The sequence below is a fragment of the Anneissia japonica genome, unplaced genomic scaffold, assembly GCF_011630105.1.
Source record: "Anneissia japonica isolate Jap-2015-1 unplaced genomic scaffold, ASM1163010v1 scaffold550_len331619_cov169, whole genome shotgun sequence".
NCBI lineage: Eukaryota > Metazoa > Echinodermata > Crinoidea > Comatulida > Comatulidae > Anneissia > Anneissia japonica.
This window is the reverse complement of record NW_022731233.1, coordinates 10,098-37,126: the sequence shown is the minus strand read 5'-3', so window position 1 is coordinate 37,126 and position 27,029 is coordinate 10,098. Positions and strand designations below refer to the sequence as shown.

The following is a 27,029-nucleotide window of genomic DNA, read 5'->3' as shown; positions in this document are numbered from 1 at the left end:
ATATTCATAAAATAGAAAATCTATTGGTTTTAGATTGTAAAACATATCAATATCACTTCAACAATTGTATATGCTTAATTCAAATGGTCATGAAAGTTGTTAATTAAAATTCAAGATTCAATAACTTTTGGTCCATAAAATACTTAGAAAATTTTAAAAAGAGGAAATTATGAAATCTTCTTTTATTGACTGTCTGTTATGTATTGTACAATAGAACTTCGTAAGTAATTTGTGCCAGCATATGATACCTTAAGTTCAGAGTATGTTGAAATTACTGTATTCAAAAGTCTGTTGAAATTATTCAAAATATAAGGTGAAAATATTGATCTTTACAGCGTTTGTATTTTTCACACACACAATAGTTTAAACATAAAAAGTTTAAAAAAAAAAATGAATTATAGCTCAAAAATACACATTTTACAATACATCCTTTTTCTTTCTATTAGGACCTGAAGTTTAAGGAAATGTGCAAATTACAGATCTGTAATATTAAAACAGAAGAACCAGTTCCTCTTGAACGGTACAATCTTGTGGTTGCATGCAACAAATATGGGTACCTTTACATTGGATATGACAAAGGTAAAATACTCTTAGTGAAGGTCTACCTCACAGGGTTTCAAATAAGTTCAGAGAAGCCACTTCCTAGAGATCTGACAAATCAGAACATCTCACAAACACATGTCTTGTCCCACAACTGCGACCGTTAGCTGTCGTGCGTCCATGCGAGGAAATCCCGATCCGGATACCAACGATATGATGATCGAATCACTGGCCAATAAGGAACTGAAATTGTAAACGCGTACGTGTGATTGGTTGATGATAGAAACGCCCTCAACTTGCTAACCGATAGCGCTTGCTAACCGTTAGCGCTAACCGATCGGGCGTTCTCACGCAGGTGCTAACGGTTAGCTCCCGATCCGGATACTAGGGCTCTCGTGAGAACCAGGCTAGTATGTTTTATGGGACCTAATAGGAGTGAGACAGAGGGGTCCATTTTACAGGAGATGAGTTTTTTTTTCAGAAGATTTTTGCTTGCATGATTTTGGGAGACTATTGCTAATTTCCAGAAGGCTCTTGCAATTTACTGTAGACTCTCTTTGCACCCCTGTACAGCACTTTGTCATATTGAAATTAAATCAAATTCAGTATTCTTCAAATTTTAGTCTGTTTTCTAGGTGAAGATGGGCTTTGATAACAACTTGAACTTCGTGATAATAATTGATTTTCTAATAAATACAGTATATATTGACTTTTGTAAATATGTAAGATTTTAAAATTTATTTTCTTAATTTTTTATACCTTATAGTAAAGCAACTCAATGTTTTCAATGGAAACTGTTTTATTTCTCATATTATTCTCCATTGTTGCAGCCATCAATATCATTGTCATGTGCATAATTTTTTGTTCACGTTTCACTCTTGGTTTTCCTATTTAATATTACTGATATTTTTATGTGTTATGGTTTCTTTAATTACAGCTTATTGTACAATAGTGTTTATTCTTGTTAATTATTGCTATTATGTTTTTTAAAAGGAATAAAAATCCTGAAGACAGCTGAATTGACTCGGTTAAATACTACATTTGACAAACAAAAAGAAACAGGTAGATATACAAACGATTTTAAATAAGATAATTACAACTTGCAGTACATATATAAACTTGTTTGAAAAAAATGTATTGTACTGTACTTATCATCAGAATACAAACAAAACAATATAATAAGAATTTGAAGTAAAGTACAAATGTTATGAAAATAATTTATATGTTTTATGAATTATAATAATAATTGGCCGAGTGGTTAAGGCAGGGTGCCATGACTTACAGCTATAGTACTGGTGTTGGATCGAACGGCATGTTCGCCTATCATAGGCGAATGGTATGAACCATAATGGTTCTGGTGGTGGAACAAGTCTTCTCGGATAAGGACTATACAGGACTAAACTGTAGGCCCAGTGTACATGATTTGGCACATATACTGAGTTTTTTTAAAGAATTCAGTATAACTTTCAAGATGAGTAGGGTTTACCCCTGTGTTCTGGTCCATTCAGCCCCTGCTTTGGACAGATGAGAGTAACGCAATCGGCAAAGTTGAACCAGGTTCAACCTTTCTGATGGTTGTCGGCGTCTGTCACAGATAGGGTGAGCGATTTTATGGAAAATGAGCTTAAGTTACAATTTAAAGCCAAGACCTCCAGTATATTATATCCTCAGAAATTGCCAACATATAGCATCCAATTAAAACAAAATACTAATTTCTTTCTATAAAGGTACATTATCTATTATTAAACTATATAAAACTAGAACCATATTTAAAGCTATTTTATTGAATTATTATAAATTCAATCTCGAAAACATTAACCCTCTGCCTGCCAAACAAGGAGATCTCAGTGTTTGGTAGCACAACGCTTGACTGCCAAACACGGAGATCTCCATGTTTCAAGTTTTTATACCGACATGTACTAACAATTTGAACACTATGTTCAGTCTGGACCATAAGTATTTCACTATTTGTTTGTTGACATTGGGCATAGCGGTATTGATGTACTTTCACAAAATTGCGATTATCTCAGCTTCGTTGTGCTAAATTGCGTAAATCTCCAAAAGTTTGTCATTTTCATTTTACTGTTTCTGGTCACAGATTGTGATTAGAATAAAGTGTTTGGTACCATTGTAAATTTAAGATGTTTGTAGTTCTTGTAGTATTCACTACATTTTAATTTCATCACATGCACACTCTCAACGAGCTTTGGAAAAGTGTTAAAATTCGTTAAAATGTCTGGCTCGTGGCTGATACTATTTTTTCAAACCCCTGGTGGTCAGAGTGTTAAATAGCTCAAGATTTTGCTTTTTGAACAAACATGGAATAATGGATGAAAATCGCTTAATATTCCCTGAGCTGGAATAGGCTAAACTGAAATCAACAAATATAGGCTTAATGACTTATAACATCTTTTTGATAAAATACTAATTATCATTAATAAACTGACTGAACCCCACCATGTGTTTTGTTACATTGCAGTGACAGACTACCCACATGTCACTCTGCAGTTGGGCTGTATGCCCCAGCATTTGTCTCTCAGTGCTGATGGCCTCACACTGTCTGTATGTTACAGGAAGGATGCAGCACTCATTCTTGCTTTGTATGATGTCAGAGTTCTGGTCCGATCGGTAAGCCTTTATAAATACTCAAAAATATATCAAAATGTAACTTGGATGAAGCACTCTCTGATGTGGAAAAAGAATAAAATTTCCATTATTGCATTATACTGTAATTCCGCAGGGCACAGCTGCAGTTTCTACTCAGGTGATAGGTCGAGATTCGGACCTCTGTGTCACCAATCTTTGCTGGAACCCCCAGAATATTGCGATCCTTGCTGTATGTCTGTCCGACGGCAGTCTACTGTTGTGTGAGACATCTGCTGGCATCAAAGTGGTTGCAAAATTGGCGGACAAGGATTCTAAAGCTAGTAAGTTGCTTTTTAGCTTCTTTGAGATTATAATTTTGAATACCTGAACATTAACCTGGATGCTTATCGCCAACATTAACCTGGACACTTATCGCCAACATTAACCTGGACACTTATCACCAGTGTTCTGAGGAGAATTTATCTGAAACATTCACCTTGGAAAATTATCCCTAGACAGATACCATGTTATTCTGGCAAACTTATTCCGGCACAGTTATTCACCAGACAAGCACTCTGTGTATAGTAAGCCCAAGACAAGTACCCATTGAATAGTTATCCCTAGACAATTGTCCTAAAGACACTTCGGTACACTTGGACATTTAGCCACTCTAAGTCCACATACAAATATATCGTAGAGAGATCTGTGGTCCATGATGCGCTATATAAATACAGTTTTATTATTATCATTTTCAACCAGAAAAGTGCCTCTTAACCTTTCTATTATCCTGATGTTAAGTTATTGGCATACATGATGACAGGTTTTGTTTACGAAAGATGTGACAAGATCCATAGTGTCTGCCATTTGTATTGTTTGTGAATTTCTAGTTTGTTGGAGTCCTAAGGGTAAGCAGCTGGTTGTTGGTAAGGGTGATGGACGGCTAGTCCAGTACGATCTACAACTGAATGAGAAGAGATGCATTCAGAAACCATACACCTTTGATGATAGAGTTACAGGTAAGACAATCATTAAGTATAATTTACACTAATATAGCCCTTTGAAGGTAATGTAATATTGTGTGTGCATTAATCTTTTTTCTGATTGCTGAAAGATCTAATTTATCCTTAGATTCTATGGAAGCATGTTTAAGCTTGTTAAGAACCTCAGTAAATAAAAATGGAAACAGACATGTATTATGTAGCCCACTGATCTAGGCCTAGGAATGAAATCATTGCACGATGGGAGAGGAAAAATTCAGTGTATCAGGGTAGGATTTACAAAAGCCAACATGATAAAGAAACTATGCCAATTTTTGAATTCTTAGAAGGATCATGACATATAAACACTCAAATGATTTTTTTAAATATTTTATTTGGTCTAATGCATTGATTACATTGATTACATTGTATTTGATATTGTATGAAATAGTTGTTAAATCTCATGACTTGATTCCAACAAATAAATTCAATTTAATAATTCATCCAATACTTAATTCATCCTGCAGTCGTTGATGTTTGTTGGCAGTCAACGTACAAGTTCATTGCCGCTTATGCTGATGCCGCAGGCCATTTACAACCCAACATTGTAATCGTCTCAGCACCAGTAAGTACAAAACATGTCTTCTGCATTCTGTCATTTGCAAATAGATTGTGGATATTCAGAGACTCAGGCACAGACTCTCACATAATTCGTCCTTTAAGGAAATTTGACTCAAATTTCAATTAGATTTGATTTTTAGATTGCTAAATCATCATACCGTAAATCTTTTATAGAAGGTTATAAACATTTTAATAATATAATTTAATATAATATTAAATATAACTTACCGTATTTATTCAAAAATGCCCTGGGGAGTTTATTTTTTAAAAGAGTTTTTGAGGGGATCTTATTCAAGGGAGGCATTGGTTTTTTGGTTTTTTTGGTTTTTTTTTTGGCTATAAAATGGATACATATATGCTCAAATAAACACCCTTCATTTCTCTGTAAATGTTGAACTACAGCATATAATTACCATCAAAATATGTTATTGTATGATAGTAAAGATTTACAGATCCCAACCAAGAATGAAATTCTACTGAAGTTGAACATTAATAGAATGTGTTCAGATGATGTTGCTTCCATTAGTTTTGTGTAGTCATTTTTTTTTTTACAGTGGGGGAGGGGGTGGTGGTGGAAGGATTTTATTCAAGGAAAAAATACATGCCCATGGCCTTTATTCAAGCGAGGCGTTTATTCCTAATGAATCTGTAATTAAATTTGCTATTACTGCTATTGCTACTACTGTGCTATTCCCTATTCATCATCTGCTATATAGATTGTATAATACCATATACATTTATTAACATAACCTCTATTTGTTTATCTTACAGAAAGATGGAGATCCCATGTTTAAAAACTATGAGGACATTTGCATGGGTGATGGTGACCGTCAAGGCCAGTACTACCTCAAATGTATTGATAAATGGTCAGTTTCAAAAGCTTTTTTTATCATTTTAATATAGCAAATAATAGGGTATTGCCTCACATGATTTAACTCTGAGGTTGGAAGACAAGCATCTTAACCACCAAGCTACAAACAATCTACAATGTATGTGTGTGTTGCTACACCTAATCATATCTGATTTACAATATATCATTTTACATTTGAAAATTTCCTATCCATGGGCAGTAACTAATTGTACAGAAACCCTTATATTTTTGCAGATCATGCAAAAAGAACCTGTTTACATTGCACCGCATAGAATATTTCTTTTCTAGGCTAGGAGTAGGCAATAGCCAAATTGGCAATAAAGCCATTGTTTATGTATTTTGTACACTGATTAAAATGTAGAAGCCCCTTTTGGCTTTTATTTCCAAACAGCACCCTTAACACTTTACAATAATTGCTTATATTACATTAGGTTTGTTCACAATATCACTTATCCTGTGTTGTTTTTGATACAGGGGAATATTGTTGGCAATGCAGAGCAATGGACCTGAGATGGGGCTTATGGGTAAGCAACCAAACAACCCAAACCAATGGGAGATTTGGAGTGTAAATGATGATGCACGGTTGACGTTACCGCTGAATGCCGATAGTGATGACACGTTTCCCTTGGGAATGGCATTGGATACCACATCAGAATTAGCAGGTGAGTATCCTACTCTTAATAATTTTACAGAGGTTCGGTGTCCGATGGGGTCTGAACCAAGAGGATGTCTAGAGCCTTGGTCAGCCCATAGGATGAAATCCTTAGTGGAGTTCATGGGAGGGAAATGTGACTGTTAGGTTCGCCGCAAAATTGTGCTTTTAGACTACAAATGTTGAGCATTCTCAATCACGACTTTTATCGAAAGCCACGTAGTTGGCCCATGCTTGTTCCCAACAGGAGGAAGTTGCCCCTGACCTTTTGCTGCTGCCACTGCTTCAGTAGTCCCTACACATGGAAAATACCAGTTCAATCAACATCACATACTTGGACTTCAATCAACATTTTCCATAAAAAAATGTCTGGCTAACATGTATCTTCTCGGTTTTATTATTTCCAATCTGATTCCAATGAAAAATACAAAGTTTGGATGTTGTCTTGTATAGTTGTGCTCAACAGAATACTGACAGTAGATTTACTTTAACAGTCATTAAACAGCATAGGGGAGTGATTAAAACCCAAAATTCAAATCATGTACACATTACATTAAAAAAATATGTTTACCCTCATTTACAGAACACAGACTGTAATTAAATGAAATATAAGAACAACATATGAGAGTAATTAAATACCACAACACAAATGGTGACAGTTTTTGCAGTGTATTGATATATGAACAATAGAATTACTCTAGGGTACACACTGTAATGTGTAGTATTTATGCAGCACTGATTTTTTTTATTGTTATATACTACTGTATGTCAGTTTTTATATATTCAATGTTTAGCATGGTAATGTGTACCAGAAATTTTAATATACCAGCAATAGATTTTTGGAGAATTCACGTTTATGGCTAGTAACATTTTATTAGGCTTTCCATAGACAATAATAATAATAATAATAATAATAATATTAATAGTGTAGTTTTATATAGCGCACAAATCCATCTAATGTAAGATGCTCAGGATGCTTGAAATGTGGGCTAGGAACTCGATCAATGACTTTCTTCGCCCCTAAGGGTCCCTTCGTGTCAGTGCTACCCGGTAACCGGTACCAGCAACTCTCATCGTCCACCACAGGGGCTGTCTGTTCCAGTACACCGGGGTATCCCCCTACTCGCCTCGAAGGATGTACTGGGTTCTTTATAGTGCACACGAGCCATTGTATACACTGGGCCTACAGTTTATAGTTCGTTCGTCAAGCACGTAAGATCCTGAAATTAACATACTCCGCAACGCAAGGTGAATAAATTATGTCATCTGTTAACGTTAAGGTTAACGTCATGCGGCGAAAACTACCTAATATGTGCCTGATAACCTATAAATGGGTTTAAAAGTATATAACAAAATTCAACATGATTTAATGTAACTTTAATGAAACACTCCTGCGTCAAAGTTGACAGGTGAGTCATATTTTTCTATTAAATGTTGTCCTCCTTCAATAATAAGATTCTCTCTTTATTTAGGTGGCAAACCAACCCCGATTGTAATTGTACTGTCAACTGAGGGTAAACTATGTCCCTTCTACATGATATACGAAGCAGAATGTCAAGTGATAACATCGCCCCCTGAAGCCCTGCCCGCTGGAGAGAGACAGCCAATAGGTAAGCCTTCCTATTCTGTGAGATTTATATGCCATGATGTATACATTAGCAGGCTGTTTTTATAAATATATCTATCAGTATTAATTGTGATTACCTTAAATAATCTAGAAAGTGCTTACTTAATTTATGGAGGCTTCGGTACAGCATTTATTTGAGTATAATTTGAGTAGATAAACAAATTACATACATAAATAAGAACTCTTGAAAAGTTTAATCCTTTTTAGCCAATAAATTTACCATTTTTTGTACAAGCCTATATTTAAAATTGCAGGAACATGTTTGTATCAAGTTTTTTTCATAAAACAGTTAGGCCTAGACTATAGGGTCAGCTTGAAATCGGTTGTGATTTTATTATGATTTATTTTTTGTCTGATATACATGTATTACACAGACTATTTCAAATTATATTAATTATTTTCTGGAAATTACAGAAATTACTTGTGTTTATCATATTTATTTCTTTTGTTTATCCAAAGATTCTGGTGGTGGTGATGCTGTTGTTCCAATTATGCCTGGTCTATCAGCTCCACAGCCAACATCAGTTACAGTTGTCACTGGACGTGGCAATGCAGCTGGACAGGCCAGTGTACGCCTACAAGGTGGTGCATCAAGCTCATCAGCCTTCTCATTCACAAAGCCTAGCTCAAGCATTACACCAGTGGTGTCTTCAGGTTCAGCTGCAGTTTCTTTGGGCAGCTTCTCTTTCTCAACACCTGCTGCTACTTCAAGCACTACTGGGTTTTCATTTGCTACAAAGACAACAACAGGTACTGGTAGTGGATTCTCTTTTGCACCAAGTCAAGCACCTAACAATACTAGTTTCTCATTTACATCTGCGACAACACCAACAATACCTTTTGGACAATCTCCAGCCACTACAACAACTAGCAGTAGTGGGATCTCTATTGTGTCTACTAGCAGTAGTGGGATCTCTTTCGTGCCAAAGTCTACAGAATCAACCCTATCTTTTGGACAGGTTTCAACAAGCAGCAGTCAGGGCTTCTCATTCTCTAGTTCTAATACCTTCAGTAGCTCCACTCCGCAAACCAGCCAGTCTAAAACTGCATTTACACCATCAGGTAATCAAGTGCAGAAGGTGTCTACACCAGGAGTGACCAATCAGGCACCCGTAGCTGCTGTTCAACTACCAACAGCTAGCCAATCAGCTTTCTCCTTAGGTTCCTCTACTACTTTCTCTTTCTCCACACCTAAAGTACCAACTGAACTGCCAAAGCCACAAACCCAGGCTCAGTCAGTGTCCGCTTTCTCACAACCAGCCACAAAACCTTCTGGATTTTCCCTTACATCTACCACAAGTTCTGGATCTACTGGAATTAATTTGCCTACTCAGCAAGCAAGCCAAGGAATGAAAGCTACAGGAAGCCAGCTTCCAAAATTTGGAGCTTCGGGTAAGTAGAGTACATTGTTATTTTCATTTATATATCTGAAAAATAGTTATACAAAGCTTGTTTTATGACAATAAAGTGAAATCGAAAAGTGAAATGAAGATAGTACTATCTTCATTTCTTAAATTATGAACACTTGAGAAATTAAACTTTTTTGTTTAGGGGAAGTTGTGACTGCTCCTGGAGCTTCTATATTGGTTACGCAACCACTTTCTGGAACCGCACCAAGCAATACTCAGTTGTTTGGCTCGCAGCCAAAACCTTCACCAACAGTCGACATTATCAGACCTTCTGCAGCGGTGCCATCCACCAAAACCCAAGACAGAGTACAACCCACAGCTTCTATTGTAACTGACCCACAAGTTATTAAACCAAGTGCAGGCCTGGCTGGCGACATAAAGAATAATGACAGTGCAGTGACTGCGCCACCAACTAAAACAGCACCAGAGCCAGACAAACTGCAGACTGCCTTCTCGGCCAGGTTTTACGAGGAAGTAATGTGAAATTTATGTTTTTTGAAAACAATAATATACCTTAGTGATTTCTTCATTCTATATGAATTGATGCCTTGTTTGGTGGAATGTTGATTGAAATATAAGATTTATTAAAACAGTTGATGGGTATCGATTGAAAAAGAATATTTAAGTTTATCCTACAATTAACAACAAATGTTACTTTTATATGTAGATGGAATTATTCAACCGAGAGTTAAAAGCTCATAGGCAACGTTCCATGGCATCAAACTATGAGATTGGAACAGAGAATGAGAAGAAAAAGTTACGGGAATCCATTAATAAGCTTACTGAATTCAGACAAGAAAGTGTTGAAGTAACCAAGGTAACTTGAGACTCATACGATGTTTGTGTTACACAGCATGACAACAACTACTGTACAAAATATAACTTGGATATTAGTGTTCCTATGTAAGTTTGAATTTAGATAAAAGAATGCATATTATAAATTCTTTCAGTCGATTAATGAAGACATCCACCATCTTAAAAGTGATACACTAAATGCGTTCTCATTGATCGAGGAAGCTAAAGTTCGTGAGCAGAGGAAAAACGACCCGCGTTACGTGTACTTCTTGAAGGCACGCTCCCTTGATCCGGCCACAATGAAGAAGCTGCGGGAGATACGCAGCAAGCAACATAATCTTGACGTAGTCTTGAAGGATGTGAATGCATGTCTGGATGCTGCCTGGGAGGAGCAAAATTTCTCAAGGGGTCAAAAGAAAAGGTCAGATATTAAATTGACTTTTATTGTAGGTTTTGCTTTATTGTGTAATACAAATACCCAAAATCACGTGATGTAAAATCTACCAATCAAATGACAAGGAGTTATTTAACAAATAGTGAATGTTTTTATTTGTGCAATGGAAATAATATTATAATGAGTTGAAATATGACTCTAGCCCATTCAATTTGAATTGTGGCTGAGACATTGTTGTTATTGATATTTGTATTGTTAATTTGGTTTATTGATATTGTTATTGTTTTTATATCTGCCAAGGCATACAATAATGGTTTTTTTTTTTAAATAGACAAGAATTGTTACTGTTATCCGATCATATGTCATTTCACTTCTTGTTCTTGCACCATAGGGTCATGAAACCACCCACCTTGGATGCTATATATCAAACCCTAAGCAACCACCACAACATCATCAATAACTTAAAAGAACAGTTGAAGGTGGTTAAACAGCAGCTTTTAGAGGCCCAGTGCTATGATATCAGTGCCTGGCCAAGCCCCAAGACACCCTCTAGCAGAGGCATACAGTAAGTTCAATGCCTATAAGCCCCATTTCATTTGTTTTTAGTTGCCATACACTTTATAGGCCTGCTTTAGTCTCAGACTACATAGTAAGCACAAAAAAATGACAGTTGTGAGTTAGTCATAAAAGCTTTTGTTTTCATTGGATATTGCAAAAATCAGAGTAACCAGCAAATGTGTTTGCAGTTAAAGGAAGAGATAATGAAGAAGAATTCTGTTAAATATTGACCACTAAATAAATTACAAAGTATATTGTCAAATGTTCCTGCGTACTAAAAGGCATGGGCGCACACACAATGAGCGTACACACAACGAGCCCATGTTCTTCAAATATATTTAGAAAGTATGAGACATTGATATGACTGTAAAAGGTCCTTTCAATGGAGAGTGTTTTTTTACTTTGTTAATAATATTTATTTAAATTATTATAATAATGGTTTTTAACAGGGATGTTGAGATGTCAACAGTTACAAAATCAATGAGCAAAGCCAGAGTAAGTGATGCGATGATGTATACACCCATATCAGCCAAGAAAAGGTCACAATTGAAAGATCTTTTGTCACAAAGGAGTACCACACCCATAAGATCAGCAAAAAAGAGTAAGTATTTTGGTGGTGTAACATCTTAGTACTTTCTATTCTTATAGTTTATCAGGTTTAAATTCTCAATAGGGCTTAAATTATATTGTCTGGCTCCAGCAAGAAATTGATCACATTTTAAAACTATTTGCTCCACAAATACCAAGAATTATTCTCATTTGTTAATAACAGATTGATTTAGATTAAACATTTTCATTTCATGTTGTGTACCAAAATAATCACTACTCTGAGATTGCAAGTTTTCTTTTATGGAACAGGTTAGACATGCCAACTGTTTGATACCTCTTTTTCAGGTAACCTGACACAAATGTACAAGTTTTCTAATAATTACCCTGATTACCAAGACAATGAGAACGTTTCTGTTAGGCCACAAAACCTCGCCAAAGAGCTGGAAGTCGCAGATAACGTCAGAGCTAGACAACCCCAACCATTCGCAGCTGCCAAGGTAGAGGTTGAACCCAAACCAGATGTACATGCTGCAAGTGGCACTTTAGGTAATGTATTACTGTATAATAATGGTTATTGATGACAATATGGTACTGTGTATGTACATAATAATGATTATTTTAAACAATATATGGCCTCATCAACAAGAGCCCAGGACAAATAGATTGAAAATCTAGCATCTTAATTAACAGGCTAGAGCTATAATGCTGTTTTTCATACTTCTGTGTATAACTGTGTATTTATTGATGGCATAATTACATGCCGAAAATCAGCCCTTAGTGAATTCGGTCCTGCTACCCGTCCTACTCGGGTAATCGATCATCCAACCCCCTGTCACAATTTTAAATAATAACATTAGATTCAGAAATTGTGTATGCTTTCTGAAATTTGACCATGATTGGAGCAGTACTGGCTGAACCGTGTCCGATTTTCTCCTACTACAAAGGTCTTGTTTACTCATTGTGAAGGCTGTTTAGGCAGCATGCAGGCAATTAGCAATCAATCATCCAACCCACCAGTGACCGTTTCTTCTAAGGGGAAGAATTTCGTCATGTACAAATAAAATTTAAAGACATCTATATTAGATATTAATTTTATCTATGTGATGTAGGTCCTGTGGAGGAAGCAGTCAAACCTAAAACAAAATCACCACCACAACCTACATCACCAGCCATCAAGACCACTTCTGGCAAGGTGACTGTTGAATGGGGTGCATCCACCAAAGGTAAGCTGACACCAAGCCAGGCTGCAGGAGTGGCAGCAGTGAATCGTTTGAACAGTCAGCAGATGGCAGCAGCTGTATTGGTCAGTCAGACAACACCCGCTCAAAAGGACCTTCCACCAGTTGTAAACATCGGGAAACTGGATAGTATGAAGGAATCAATGCCACCACCAGTAACGTTTGCTCCAGTTGGAAGGTACAGTACTCTTAATGTTTAAATTGTACAACTTATATTAGATATATTATTATTTTGTGCTCATTTTCTTATTCTCTTGCAGTTCTGTAAATGCTGGCACTGCCAAGGTTTTAAATGATGTCATTGCTGAAATGGCCATGGCAAGTGGTAAAACCACACAGCAGTTTACTCGTGGTCCGAAGGTTTGTAAAATTTTATACTACCAATTTATAAGCATATTTTTTATGACTGATTTAAAAATACATTGTGGGGAATAAAATATTTTTCTTCATATTTAATTTTAGAGTCCAGCTGCTCAGCTTTCACCAACCACTTTGCCAAAATCTCTTGAAAACCTAGCAAAGCCACAACCAACTAGTGTCGTCTCAGTAGGACCTCCTCCCAACATTTCTGCACCAATTGCTTCCTCCGCTAAAGCATTCACCATCAAACCAGATGCATCTGCGTTTAGTTTGACATCATCAGCTGGAGGCCAAGCATCATCAGGAAAAACTACAGCAGCCTCACAGCCTCTCAAACCAATGACAATGTCAACCACTTTATCAGGCTTTTCTGGATTTGGTATAAGAACAGGAACAACTACAAGTTCTAGTTCTAGCCTGCCAGCTGCATCTTCTGGATCATTGACACAACCAAGCTTTGGCTTCAACTCGGTCACTGCTACTGGAGCATCATCTACTACTGGCTTCAGCTTCAATAGTAAACCCAGTGGGTTCAATTTTGGTGGAGCCTCTACTCCAAGCATTGGAGTAGCACCTACTTCACACAGTGGTTTTGGTTTCGGAGGGTCTGTCATCAGTGGTGCAGTTACTACAACATCAGGATCTGTGAAATCTAATCAAGGTCTTGTCATGAAGCCTGCTTCTGAAGAGAAGGCTGTATCTCAATCATCAACAACAGGTTTCAGCCTTTCTAAACCTTCCGAGAAAATGGTTTTTCCTTCAGTTGCACCCTCTACAACAGCATCTGTTACTCCTGCAACCACTGGGACTTCTACAGGCTTCTTATTTTCCACTGGTAGTGCAATTTCTAGTTCAGCAGTGAATACCTCTACAACTTCAACTTCAACAGTGTCAACTGCTTTTAGCTTTGGAGGAAATCTACCTAGTTCTTCTAATACTTCAACTCTTGGTTTCAGTTTCAATAAACCAAGCCCCACCAGCACAGGAACACCAGACAACTCTGGATCATCTTTCTCTGTTTCAGCTATACTAAAATCAAAACCAGTAACTTCGTCATCAAGCCCCTCTTCTGAGGAACTGTTAAAAGTAGCATTACCTTCAACTGGGAAGACAGCTGCAGCTGTTGGTAATTTAGACATCACCACTGGTGGATCAGCTATGCCTGTAACTGTTAAAGGTCAAGAACTACATTTCCCACATCAAGAGAGCAGCCCAAGTCAAGGTTAGAAATATATATATTTTTGTTTTTGTTTGTATCTTTAAGCAAAAATTATTTTTGTTTGCAGCAGTAATGACAGGCTGTCTAGAAATGTATTTAATTTTAAAGCATCTTTGTTGTTTTAGTAGCTGAAGTGAATGACCAAGACCAAAACTCAAATGCTAGTTCATCAGAAGCGTCAGTTAAACCAGAAGTCGCGCTTTCAACCAACCCCAGTAAAGCACTCAGTATTGGTTCAGAAGCTCATGTAACTTCTGCAGCAACAAAAACATCAGGTACAGTATTATATTATAAATTAAGATATAAAGTGTACTTGTATTTTTGATGTACTTTTTAGAAACAACTTTTATAAATTTAAATTTGCTTAAGATTTTTTTTATTATAGGAAGTGAACCAACTCCAACTCCTTCTCAGAGTTTGCTTGCTACTCCAACATCAGCTACTGTAACTTCATCAAGCAATAAAAATCTCATGGGCTTACTGGCATCTGATGATGAACCTGCTACAAGCTCTGCCACTTCAACATCTTCAACCACAATCTTCAATTTCACTCAAACAAATTCGGGAAATAGTGGATTCTCGTTTACTAACCCATCCAGTAATACCATCGGTTCTGCCACGACTAGTGTTGCATCAACTTCTGCATCTACAGGTTTTAGTTTTGGACAGACACCAGCTGCAGCAGCATCCAGTAATACCATCGGTTCTGCCACAACTAGTGTTGCATCAACTTCTGCATCTACAGGTTTTTCTTTTTTTGGACAGACACCAGCTGCAGCAGCACCAACTAGCACAAATTCCGGATCCATCTTTGGATCAACTTCAACTGCATTTGGTTCCACAATGTTTGGAAGCAAGACTGGAGGAAATGATGAAGCTGGAACAGGTGCAGGAAGCTCATTTGGTTCCAGTGCTCTTTTTGGAAAGAAACCTGAAGAATCTAAACAAGTGTCAACTTCTGGATTGATGTTTGGATCTGGTGCAGGTGCCACAGATGACTGTGGAACTGGCAACCCAGTTCAAACAGGATTTTCATTTTCATCAGGTTCAGGTTAGATCACATTATGAATACTTTTTTGTCTATTATCATTAGACATACAGTTTGGGGTTCCCTGCATTTTACCTTTTATATTTTTTTCCCGATGTGCCCGGCCATTAGGGGAGATGGTACATGGCTATGCAGAAATGGACAAACTGAAGTATGGGGTACTTCGCCAAGAACCCCTGACAGGATCGAGAGGAAGAGCCAGTCTGATCGCAGCTTTGGTATTTTAGTGGTTTAAAATGTAAAGATCGAAAATGCTGAAAATAACCAATTTTATACATTTGACTGTCTTAAAAATGTTGAAATTTTTTTTATTCTGTGCAGCTTTTAATAGTACAGATAATGCTAGTGGCCATACTTTTGGACAGAGCAATGCACAATCTTCAGTATTTGGTCAGAAGTGTTTGTTTGGCTCAGCTCAACAAGCTCCAAGTGGTGGCGGCAGTGGTGGTGGTGCTAGTGAAATATTTGGCAGTGGCATTGGTGGAGGAGGAGGAGGAGGTAATATTTTGTATTTATTAACTTTATTTTTAAACTTTTTATGCAGTGGGCCATTTTTATCAACAAAACATCAATTAGAAAAATGTTAGCACCTGTTGTTATGATATTTTTTTTAGTATCCTAATTGTGTTATTTATTTTCATTTAATGTAGTTTTATAATAGTATTAGTTTTATTTAGATTGTCATTGCTAAGATGCTGCTATATTATTAAAAGGAGATGCTTGTAGCAGAGATGTCATTGATAAAAAACAGGCTTAACATTAAACAGGATTGTATAAGTATTAAAACATAGTACAGTATATAATCAATCATACACAAAAATAGTTGTTTAACATCAGTCATGCCATATAAATATCAGATTCAGATTAATAAGAAAATACTTCCTGACCAATCATAATATTTCATTTACAGTACATAGCATTAACAATACATATTAGTGATAGTAAAGAGACATGGAGGACAAATTACCTGCTGTCCATTTTTAACAATGGTACTGTAGGTACACAGAAAATTATTTGAAATGTAATTTAAATGGTTTCTTATTTATACTTCCCATGGTTATCAACTTACCACATACAGTACTTTAAATTATAAATTATAATAATAATAATAATATTTATAAAGTGCTCTTAGATGGTCTTGCAGCGCTATTAGAGAAGAGATAATTGACAAAGTGAGTTGTGAGAGCAGTTTTCAACTGTTTCAAGTTTGGAGAATGACAAACTTCACTAGGTAGTTCGTTCAATAGGGATGGTGCAGCGGCATAAAAAGCCTTGTGAGAAGAAAAATTGACCAGATTTGTCTTTGGCACTTTAAGTATAAACTGATTGGAAGAAGAACGAAGACAATGATTAGGCTGATAAATAGAAACAAGGTCTTAGAGATAAGATGGAGCTAAGGCATGTAGAAATTTATAGGTAATGAGAAGAACTTGGAATTTGAGACAGTCAGAAACGGTAAGCCAATGGAGTTGTTGGAAAAGAGGTGTGACATGATGAAGATGATTTTGGCAGCCCTGTTCTGAAGTGAGAGTAGACGTCGGATATCTTTAGCTGATGAACTGTATAAAGGTGAATTAGCATAAATAAGTCGTGAGACGATAAGAGGCCTGATCACATGGTAACAAGTAGGTTCATCGATACATTTTCGGATGTGTGATATGTTTCTAAGGTGATAATTAACAGATTGACATGTGGATGTAAAATGAGCTGACATAGTCAGTCTGTTATAAACTTTTTAATTAATTTTTTTGGCTTTTTTTATATTTCATTTTTTTTTTTTGCTGTACTCTCTGTCATGTTTACTATACGGTACCTAATAAATTTGTCCTACGTATGACGTTAAACTACATTCAGGCAGAGGAGGCAGGTTGTCTTTGGGGTTAGTCATTCCCAACTAACAAAATGCAGACAAGAGACTGTATAAACCTCTCTGTGACTGGCGGGATTATTGGCGCCATAAAACCAAGTGGGCCCTTGGATATGGGGGAGGGTACTTGCTGCCTTGCAAAGAGGTCTTGAATTGCCAAAGGCTAGGTCCACCTCCAAAAACTGTGGACGTTGATAGGGAGTGGCAACACTTTGACTAACTAGCCTTTAGTTTCTCATGATGTATAAGTTGATTATACTGATTGGCTTTACAGAGAAACGCCTATGGCTCTCTTCAGGGCTAAGGCACGCTGAACTGAACTGAACTTAACCTAATAAATATTAATTGGGTAATAACAACATTTCATTGGTAAATTCTACTTGTGACACGGTACAATATTCTCAACTACTTACCTGCACATGGGTATTTGTGAACCATATTCAAAATTTACACATGAATAAAAAATTTAATCCACAATGTTACCTACTGTAATTAATATTGAGATATGTTTGTATCTTAATATTTGAATTTTTTTGCCAAAATGCCTCTGGGACATTCATGTTGCTTCCAACCGCCAGTCGTGCAATCGCACACTCTTTTCAGCCCGGTATTGTAGTAAAACAGATGCAACATGATTATATTTTAGTAAAGTAGTGAATTGAAGTTCAAAGCATGTTGTATTTAATAATATATTCTACTTACAGGCATGTTCTCAGGTCTTGGTGGTAAGCCAAATCCAGAAGCAGCAAAAGTAAACCCATTTGGAGTCACAAAAACTGCTACCACACCCGCATTTGGAGGTAATTTCAATACTGTTATTTAAATCTTTATGTTTTTTTTTAAATTTCATATTTAATTATAAAACTATGTGAAGCATAAACTTGGTCTAAAACATGTACCTCATCACTTTGATGGGAGAAATGTCTGCGAACACACCGTGTTTAAAGTTTAACCAAGTATATTGTGCTCAAGAAAAATAATCGTACTTCCCATCTGTGTGCTAATAAAACAATGTAGCATATGTGCCCAAATTCTTCAAATTTTGACTTCTCCGCATCTGAATCCCCCCTCTATAGTCACACATTTTGAGACCCAATTGCGAGTGGTGAATAGTATTTCTTTTTTTAGTTATTGTAAATTAGAGACGTAAAGAAAATATTTGACACATCTTAGTACAATAAATTAAATAGATAAAATAATGAAGTACAAAAAGACAGGTTAGCGGCATGTCAAAATAAAATAATGGATTAATAGCCCGAGAGCAGAGTGAATTCTCTCCAAACCTCTAACCTGAAAAAGCATGTTAAAATATTGTTTGAAGGTTTGCATGTTGTATTATTTAGCCACACTGCTTGTTTAAACTCTAGTGGGAACAGCAGTATGATTTGGCCAGTGTAAAGTTACACCTCATTGTAGCATATTGTTACTTTATTAATATACGGCACATTCAGTTTATTCAAAGGCTTATTCCTGGTCACATGTGCCAAGCTTAACTTGACAGCTACAGATTAGGATACTTGGTATATATGTCCAGAAATAAGTCTTTGAATAAACTGAGTAGATCATGGCTAACAAAAACTTTCAAAACCTCCTTTTCAATTATTAGTTATTCCACCAAATGCTGCTCCAGATATGGTCCTTCTGTATAGTCCCACTTCTAATCTTTTATTTTAATTTTGTGGTTTTTTTTTTTTAATTTCAAGGTCCATCTTTGTTTGGAGGTCAAACCCAGAAAAAGTTTGGGGGCACTGATGAAGCAGGAGGTATTCTTTAAACTTAACACGCACTGATTCTGTTGTGATAATGAAGATCATCTATATCAAGTCACATAGTACTCATCATCAACGTCATCATTTTTATCATCATCAATGTGGTTGTTTTCATAATCAACATCATTCCTTCAAAACATGACTAAGTCATATATTCCATATTATCGTTGTTGTCATTATTGGTATCATCCTTTCAACATCATTACATCATTGTTATCATAATCAGTTTTTTCACCATCATTACCATTGACATTTCATTCATTTCTTCCAACATTTCATCTTCATTTATATTGATATACTATTCTTCTATCTGCAGCATTGCAGGCCCATAGCGTGACTTAATTTGTGGGAGGTTCGTTTCAGTGGAAAGTGGACCCTTTGGCTTGTATGGTCTCCGATACTCTGGAGAACATTTTAAATATATCTACGAATATCAGTTTTTCGTTTTATAAAATGTGGACCTTCTCCAGTTTTTGGGTGCTTCGTTGTAACTCCGTTAACCACCACTCCCCCTCCCCCTCCCATACTACGAGGCTGCATTGTACCTTCATCCTATTACTGAATTGTGATTTCATTCATTTATGTTGATAAACTTTTCTATCTCCAGCATTCAGTACACCAGGGCCATTCAGTAGTAATTCTGGTGGGTTTGGATTTGGAAAGACAACAGGTGAGTGTATTGAATGGACTACAGTATTTTTTGTTTCAGTATCTACTGTATGTAGCAGGAGACCAAATATTGGCATCATCGATGATGAAAAGTAGCCACAATTTATATATTATTATATCTGTACATTAAGCCAATGGATTAGTAAGAAAGTTGTTGTGGTGGATAATATTACAATATTAAGACCCACTGCTGTTGCTCCAATAACCTATGTAGAATATACAGTACTACCATCACCTCTACTACTGCTACTGCTGTAATAATTATGTTGATGAAATTGTTGATAATGATGAATCTTGATAATGATGATAATTAATGTGAAGAGTTTATGCTCATAATATTTTTGTTAGTGTTGATGAAACATTAATAGTGATGGTAATGATGTTAACAACTTTGGAACAGATGGTCATAATTCATTAAATATTCTTCTTTGATCCATTCAGCTGCAAGTAACCCTGCTGGTGGGTTTGGAAGCCCCCCTATGTTTGGTGCTAGCCAAAGCTTTGGTGGCACTGGGTTCGGAAGTACCCCTACATTTTCAAGCCCATTAGGATCATTTGGAGGGAGTACCTCAACCGGTGCAGGATTTAGTGCGTAAGTTGTATTGTTTAAATGAACTTAACAACTACCATTCTTAACAATTACATTTATTTTAAAAAAAATATATATATAATTTTTTTAATAACACTGATGCAAGAAAGTCTCTGAAAATCACTATGTAAATTGCTGTAATGTTTCTAAAAAACTAAAGCCGGTTAGTCACTGCGTTGTACGACTGTTGCCAATGAATCCAACTCCGCTCTCTGTGAGCGCTAGATAACGCGACGTCGTTTACTTATTGTCGGTGCTAGTGTGAACGGATCGCCGTTAAAAACACTCTGTTGCACGCGCCTCGGCGCGTTGCTTTCTTCATAAAATAGAGACGACCGTCGGACGCAGTGAATGCCCGGCTTTAAGTAGAACCCATTAAGTTGTCCGCATAGAGGTGTCCCCTTAATAGAAGTTTCCTGTAATGTTAAAAGATATATTTTCTCTCAAAATTTCCAACCAAATGTGTCCCCTTAATAGGGGTAGCCCAAATTGGATGTTCTACCATATATATTCAACACGCTTAAAACATAAGATTATAAAAAGCCTGGATAGATGTACTCGTTATTTGACAAATCAATATAATTATTCATGGTACTAGTCTAAGAATACTACTTGTTCTTTTAGATAAATAAATATACTTTTTAACTTTGGAACTTTTAGATTTGCGCACAATGACACACCTGGATTTGGAAACATTGCGAACCAAGGAAGTGCAGGCTTTGCATCTATGGGCAGTGAACAACCTTCTGCTTTTGGCACTGGTTTTGGTCAGCAAAATCAAGGCTCAGTTTTTGGTGGTGCAAGTATGTGCCTTATTTCTAAATAAACATTTTCATCTGTCAAATGCTGAGACTGCTATTCTATACTTTTAATTTTGTTTATTGTTTTACATCCAAAATTTATTCTTGCATCCTAAGATACATTTGGAGCTGCTTCTAGTCCATTTGGTGGTGCAGGCGGACAAGCATTTTCTAACAGTAGCGGTCCTTTTGGAAACAACACACCTACAAAATCGTAAGTAGTACAGTTACAATACAAAACAACATTATTTCAAACTGGTATTATAAAAAGGTGAAAATATATTATTTCTTAGCAAATTATATGCTATACTTTAAGCCATGTCTAGACTTTTAAAGTTTATTTGACAAAAACATGTGAAATTCCTAAATATGGTCATGATGACATCACATCATGACCATATATAGACATATAGCAGTTTTTTGTCAAAGAAATTTTGATAGTGTTACCAGAGTTTTATGTTTTAAGTACAGATTATTTTTCTCTTTGCAGACCTTCATTTACTGGCTGGAGATAGAGTGCTTTGATCTTCACTTGAAACATACACTGGTTGTGGAAGCATTGGAACAAGCTAGTTAGGACAAATATTAAATAGTCACCAGCAGGACTAGTTTCTTTTTTTAAGTTACCCATCAGGCCAAGTTTTTAATAAGATTAGCAGAGCAATCATTTTGAAGCCACTGGTCATTACCAGCTGTTCAAAGTCGGCAATCATAGCAAGACTTTCAAAGCTACCAGTCTGCCAAAATCCACCAATCAGGGCTGTGTTTCTGAAAACCCACACCAATCAAGGCAAGCCTTTCAAACCATTCAAACCAATCATCATGTTTGCCTATAACCTGTTTTAAATTCATTTGAATTTTTGACTAACAATTCATTTCATTTGTTTTCTTAATGACATGTATCTGTGCACTTTCAGTTGAGGAATGGCATCAGGTCACAGGGGTGGGACTTCAAATTTGTAATCTATTAAGCTAGGAACTGACTGTGCCCGACGAGAATGCCATGCCATGACGCGCTAACAAACGGATTGTTTTTAATGACGATCCGTTTAGACTGCCGATAATCCGCAGACACCGTTGCGTCATCTAGCGTTAACAGGCAGTGGAGTTCGATTTGTCGGTCGACAGTCGTACGACACAGTTATAAAGTGATTGCCGGCTTTAAATTTTAAAATATGACAAAAATAAGTAGAAGTTTACATTGGTGATATTGTTATTGAAGTTGCATGATACAAAAATTAATTACGTAGACTGGAAATTGTTTTTCTAAATCTTAATCTAATGAAAACAAAACAATAAAAAATTCACAATTAGATATTTGTTTACAATCAAAGAGTTTTTATTGTTCACTATCATAACCACTTTTCTATTTATGTTATTTCTGAAAATATAAAGTACAGTAGAACCTTGTTCTACTTACAGTATTCCTCGTACGGACGATGACGTCATCAAAAACACCTAAATACTTAAAACAAACTGGCCTTTTCAGGGCCACCATAATGTCAAAAAAGATTGTTTAGTTTCTGTCTGTTTACTATTTCAATAATATAAAAATAAACAAACTATATCCAAAGTATTTGCATTCAACAGCAGCATTGATTGTGTCTAATTAACACGCTGTTATAATCTAAAACCACATGGACTGAACAAGATGAACAACTACTGGTAGTGCTCAAAATAAGTTCTTTTCTACTTACCTTACTTATCATGTGAAAAACTTGTCTGATGAAATTTTCTACAAGAAGTGTACTAAGCTGGGTAGGCATAATTTTGCATATGAGCACTTTATTAGCTCGCCCAGTGCAGAGCACATGGTTTTAGCTTGTCTCAGCAGGCCCAGACAACACCGCATCTCTGTTGTTTAGAATAGCCATGAAGGGGAATTCCCAAGTTTAAATATGTGGTATACAATTACTGTTCTTTGAATAATAGCCTGTGCTTAAATAAAAAGAGGTTTTGAGAAGTTTAAGCTGCTTCTTGTTCTAGCTATCCCAGTAAACTTTCTCATGAAACATTTGATATCTCTAATCATGCAGTTTCTGATACTAATATAGATACTGAAAATATTTAAGTAAATACTAGAGCATGTATGTGAACACCGTCGGTTTGGCTTATACAGTATATACATTTTGAATTAATTGTACGCATTTTTGCTTCACAAGGGTTGATCCAGGGGAGGACCCTTATAGAGAAAGTGACAGTACTTGAAATAATAGACTCATTCGGAGACCGATATCACTTGATATATAGTTGTGACAAAATTGTAGAAAGACACAGTGAGTGACACTTAGTATTGGAAAATGCATTGCTTCATCAGAGTGTTGTTGCTGTAAGACATATCCTTGAGTTTAAATAATTCTGCTTGAAACACCAGTGAACTTCTTTAAATCACTTCTGAATTGAACTTTGGAACATTGTCAAGATGTTGCAAATGCTACAAAAGGTACTGGCTGCAAATAGTCAGGTTTTCAAGATGATTTAAGTGAAATACACTGCAATTTCTGCACTAGCTAACAAAGAATTATGTGAATTCCAAAACCTAAAATTCACAAATATAATAGATAATGCTAGAATGAGGTTGACCTCAAATTTGAACAATCATACTTAACTGCCTTACCTCGTCATTTATTTCACACATTATCATTGGGCCTTGTTCATTTCCTCTTCCTATGCTTTAACACTGATTCCATTATGTGGAATGGTATGGCTGCTAGTGTATAGACAATTTGAGACTATAGTTTTAACCATAACCCAAAAATGCCTTTGCTGTATATTGAAATAGTTTACTTTTAGATCAGGAATGGGAATACAATTGAGGTTGGAGGGCCAAAGTGAAGGCCACACCCAAATTTTGACATTTCCAAAAAGAAACCTTCATGCACTGCTTTCATGCAAGGGGTTTTCTATCCAAAGGTGGTAGACAGGCCGCACACATAGGGTTGTAATTAACTGCAACAAAATTGCTGTCGGGCTGTGCTTTAGTTCATTAAGTTTAGATCCTTAAATTCTCACTGTCTGCTTTATACACAAGATCTTTGTAACTCTCTTGTAATTCAGCCGGGATTAGACTCTTCTTTCAAGGCATAATGTTTTGTTTTGGCATTCTGGTGGTATTTAAAATCTGCAATTATGGTTGCAATTGTTAAAATTAATATAATTATACCTGAATTTTTGACCAATTAGGTGCCTAATATTATACATTATGTGGTATACTATTACTGTTCTTTGAATAATAGCCTGTGCTTAAATAAAAAGATGTTTTGAGAAGTTAAAGCTGCTTCTTGTTCTAGCTATCCCAGTAAACTTTCTCATGAAACATTTGTAATCTCTAATCATGCGGTTTCTGATGCTAATATAGAAGCTGAAAATATTTAAGTAAATACTAGAGCATGTATGTGAATACCATCAGTTTGGCTTATATATACATTTTGAATTAATTGTACGCATTTTTGCTTCACAAGGGTTGATCCAGGGGAGGACCCTTATAGAGAAAGGGACAGTACTTGAAACCAAGAAGGATGCATATACTGTTGGTGACGTACAAGAGGGCTACAGCATTCTTAAAATTTGGATATATTTAGCTATTTTCAGAAGCTTGTTCCCATTGTGTCCTAGATGCACCGCTTATTCAGAATCTGTGTTATGTTTACCATTTTTTTAGTGCTAAATGCTAATATTTTGTAGACACTGGCCTATATTAAGATTATGCTTGAATAAAAGGTTTTGAACTGTATACTTTTTCTGGAATTTCTTTTGTGTCATAAAATATGTTAATTGATTGATAACAAAGATTAATATAGTTATTGGGTTGTTTATTTCTTTTTTGATGATCCAATTAATATTTATAAAAAATATTAAGAAAAATGTACTCGCACAATGTTTCGCTGATACTCTATCATCATTCTCAAGTGAACTGTGATGTAATTACAGCGAAACGTTGTGTGACTACATTTTTATTAATATTTTGTATAAATATTAAATGGATCATCTAAAAAGAAATAAACAACCAATATTTAACATATTGAAGCCAGATGAATTTTTTCAATAAAGATTAATAATATTTCCAAAGCAAATTTTACCTTTACAAATACAGTGATGTATTAAATATAATACAAATATTATGAATTATATTACAATTTACCCACTTTTTGATCCATACAGAGATGAAATTATCATAATTTTTCGTATTGATTTTGTAATACATTATTCACAAAACTATTTAAAATTCAGTAAGGACATTAACAGTTAGTCAGCAATAGAGCACTCGACAATACATAATGCAAGTACAGTATTAAAAACATGCAAACATCATCAATTTGCAGGAGCTGTTACCAGGAAAATGTCTCTTTCTCGCAGGAGTGCGAGATTACAATGAAGAAAACTTTCCACAACTTTGGAAATACTGTGGTATGCAGTACATCAAATCTAAAATAAATATTAATCTTTTTCTCTCAGTTCAAGACAAAATTGTAATCATGTTAAATAAATAAATAAATAAAATAAATAAATTTACACACAAATGATTGATTCATAACAATTTTGAGTGTTTCTACAAGTAGTTTGTTCATATACTGTACTCAGATTTCAGATTGATAATGGAGATATGTTCAAGTGCAGGCATCCATTTTTTGTTTCTTATTTTACTGGATACTATTTGGTAGATTTGATAGATGCAGAGATATTTAATGTAATCATTTGTTCACGTTTATAACTTTTATTCCCAATGATATATTCAGATCTTAGATGATATAATCAAAATCAATGACTAACATTAATTAAGCTTTAATGTCTTTAGGTTCAACTGACCAATGAGATCCCACAAAGAAAGTTTTTTGGCAGTTAAATGTGTGTTGAATTGCCAGATTGGTTGCTGAGCAGACAGCAGCTAGAGACAGTACGTGATTTTTTGTAAACAAAACTCAGCTGATTAAAGTGATTTCAAAATGCATGGCTAATATCTGTCATGAAACATGTTGAATTTGAAAGTGGAATTAAAAAACCTAACTCATGACAAAATTGAAATGAAGCGATTATTCTAATATAAATATTCATCAGTAGATAATTATACATGTATGCATACTCATGTGGATGCTGAATATGTATATAATTAAAAGGAGAGCAACCGAGAGAGCAGCTAGCTCAGACGGCTATCTGGTGGTAGCCACTGTGTGTGCGCTGAAACGTGGAGATCTCTAGGTCCCCGGTTCAATTCCCATTGCTGCCTCTCCTTGTGTTTATCTAGAGGGCTGAAATACAAGTTACAATAGCGCACCGTCTTTCGGATGAGATGTTTAAGCCGTTGGTCCCGTGTGCATTATGGCCCATGTGCACGTTAAATAACGCAGTACACTCTTCAGAAAAGAGTAGGGGATTGTCTCCCGGTGTTCTGCCCAATCACCACCAGAAGGACCCCACTGGAAATAAGTCTTCTAGACTTTCGTGGGCTATCCTTGGTGTTTACACCGAATAAATCCAATCCAATATGAGTGTGGTTGTACAATATGTATGAGTAGGTATGTACAAGTACTGTAAATGAATAGCAGCGCTTGAAGAAATTTAGGTGGCTTCAGTGCAGTGCTTATTTGAGATTTCCAAACTTCTCTTGAAAGACAGTATTTTGTACAACCTGTTTTGCTTGTAACAATGTTTGTTTTATTTAATCTGAGAAATCTGTTGTTAAACAGATGTTAATCAGTGGTCTGGAAAAAATATGTTGCATCTTTTTGTGAATGCATAAAATATTATCTTACATTTGAAATATACTAATAACTCTTTCGGTTATTGTGCCCACTCACTGTTGCCTTTCCTGTACTTCATGTCAAAACTATCCAAGTACCCGTAATTTCATTAACATACGCATGACTTGATGAAACTGATTTGAAAGAAGTGAA

At 35.8% G+C, this 27,029-nt stretch overlaps 1 protein-coding gene across 7 annotated transcripts in view; it reads left to right on the top strand.

Annotated features, from left to right (window-relative positions):
- LOC117115281 (nuclear pore complex protein Nup214-like) overlaps positions 1–24,871 on the top strand; it is a 48,372-nt gene extending 23,501 nt beyond the window's left edge. For 3 of the 7 annotated variants that reach the window (XM_033259002.1, XM_033258999.1, XM_033259003.1), the window contains exons 4-31: positions 1,534–1,602; positions 3,020–3,168; positions 3,281–3,467; positions 4,014–4,142; positions 4,631–4,728; positions 5,496–5,590; positions 6,070–6,257; positions 7,720–7,857; positions 8,334–9,266; positions 9,426–9,757; positions 9,951–10,100; positions 10,234–10,499; positions 10,864–11,037; positions 11,480–11,631; positions 11,925–12,125; positions 12,689–12,995; positions 13,078–13,177; positions 13,280–14,399; positions 14,522–14,671; positions 14,782–15,447; positions 15,766–15,942; positions 18,016–18,111; positions 19,015–19,074; positions 19,688–19,750; positions 20,191–20,341; positions 20,999–21,141; positions 21,256–21,352; positions 21,629–24,871. In XM_033259002.1, coding sequence (XP_033114893.1) covers positions 1,534–1,602; positions 3,020–3,168; positions 3,281–3,467; positions 4,014–4,142; positions 4,631–4,728; positions 5,496–5,590; positions 6,070–6,257; positions 7,720–7,857; positions 8,334–9,266; positions 9,426–9,757; positions 9,951–10,100; positions 10,234–10,499; positions 10,864–11,037; positions 11,480–11,631; positions 11,925–12,125; positions 12,689–12,995; positions 13,078–13,177; positions 13,280–14,399; positions 14,522–14,671; positions 14,782–15,447; positions 15,766–15,942; positions 18,016–18,111; positions 19,015–19,074; positions 19,688–19,750; positions 20,191–20,341; positions 20,999–21,141; positions 21,256–21,352; positions 21,629–21,653 — 6,416 coding nt within the window. In that variant the 3' untranslated portion in view covers positions 21,654–24,871. Of the gene's footprint in view, positions 1–446; positions 580–1,533; positions 1,603–3,019; positions 3,169–3,280; positions 3,468–4,013; positions 4,143–4,630; positions 4,729–5,495; positions 5,591–6,069; positions 6,258–7,719; positions 7,858–8,333; positions 9,267–9,425; positions 9,758–9,950; positions 10,101–10,233; positions 10,500–10,863; positions 11,038–11,479; positions 11,632–11,924; positions 12,126–12,688; positions 12,996–13,077; positions 13,178–13,279; positions 14,400–14,521; positions 14,672–14,781; positions 15,448–15,765; positions 15,943–18,015; positions 18,112–19,014; positions 19,075–19,687; positions 19,751–20,190; positions 20,342–20,998; positions 21,142–21,255; positions 21,353–21,628 lie in introns of all 7 variants that reach the window. The other 4 variants (XM_033259001.1, XM_033259000.1, XM_033259004.1 and 1 more) reach the window with 3 other exon arrangements.
- Positions 24,872–27,029: the final 2,158 nt, after the last annotated feature.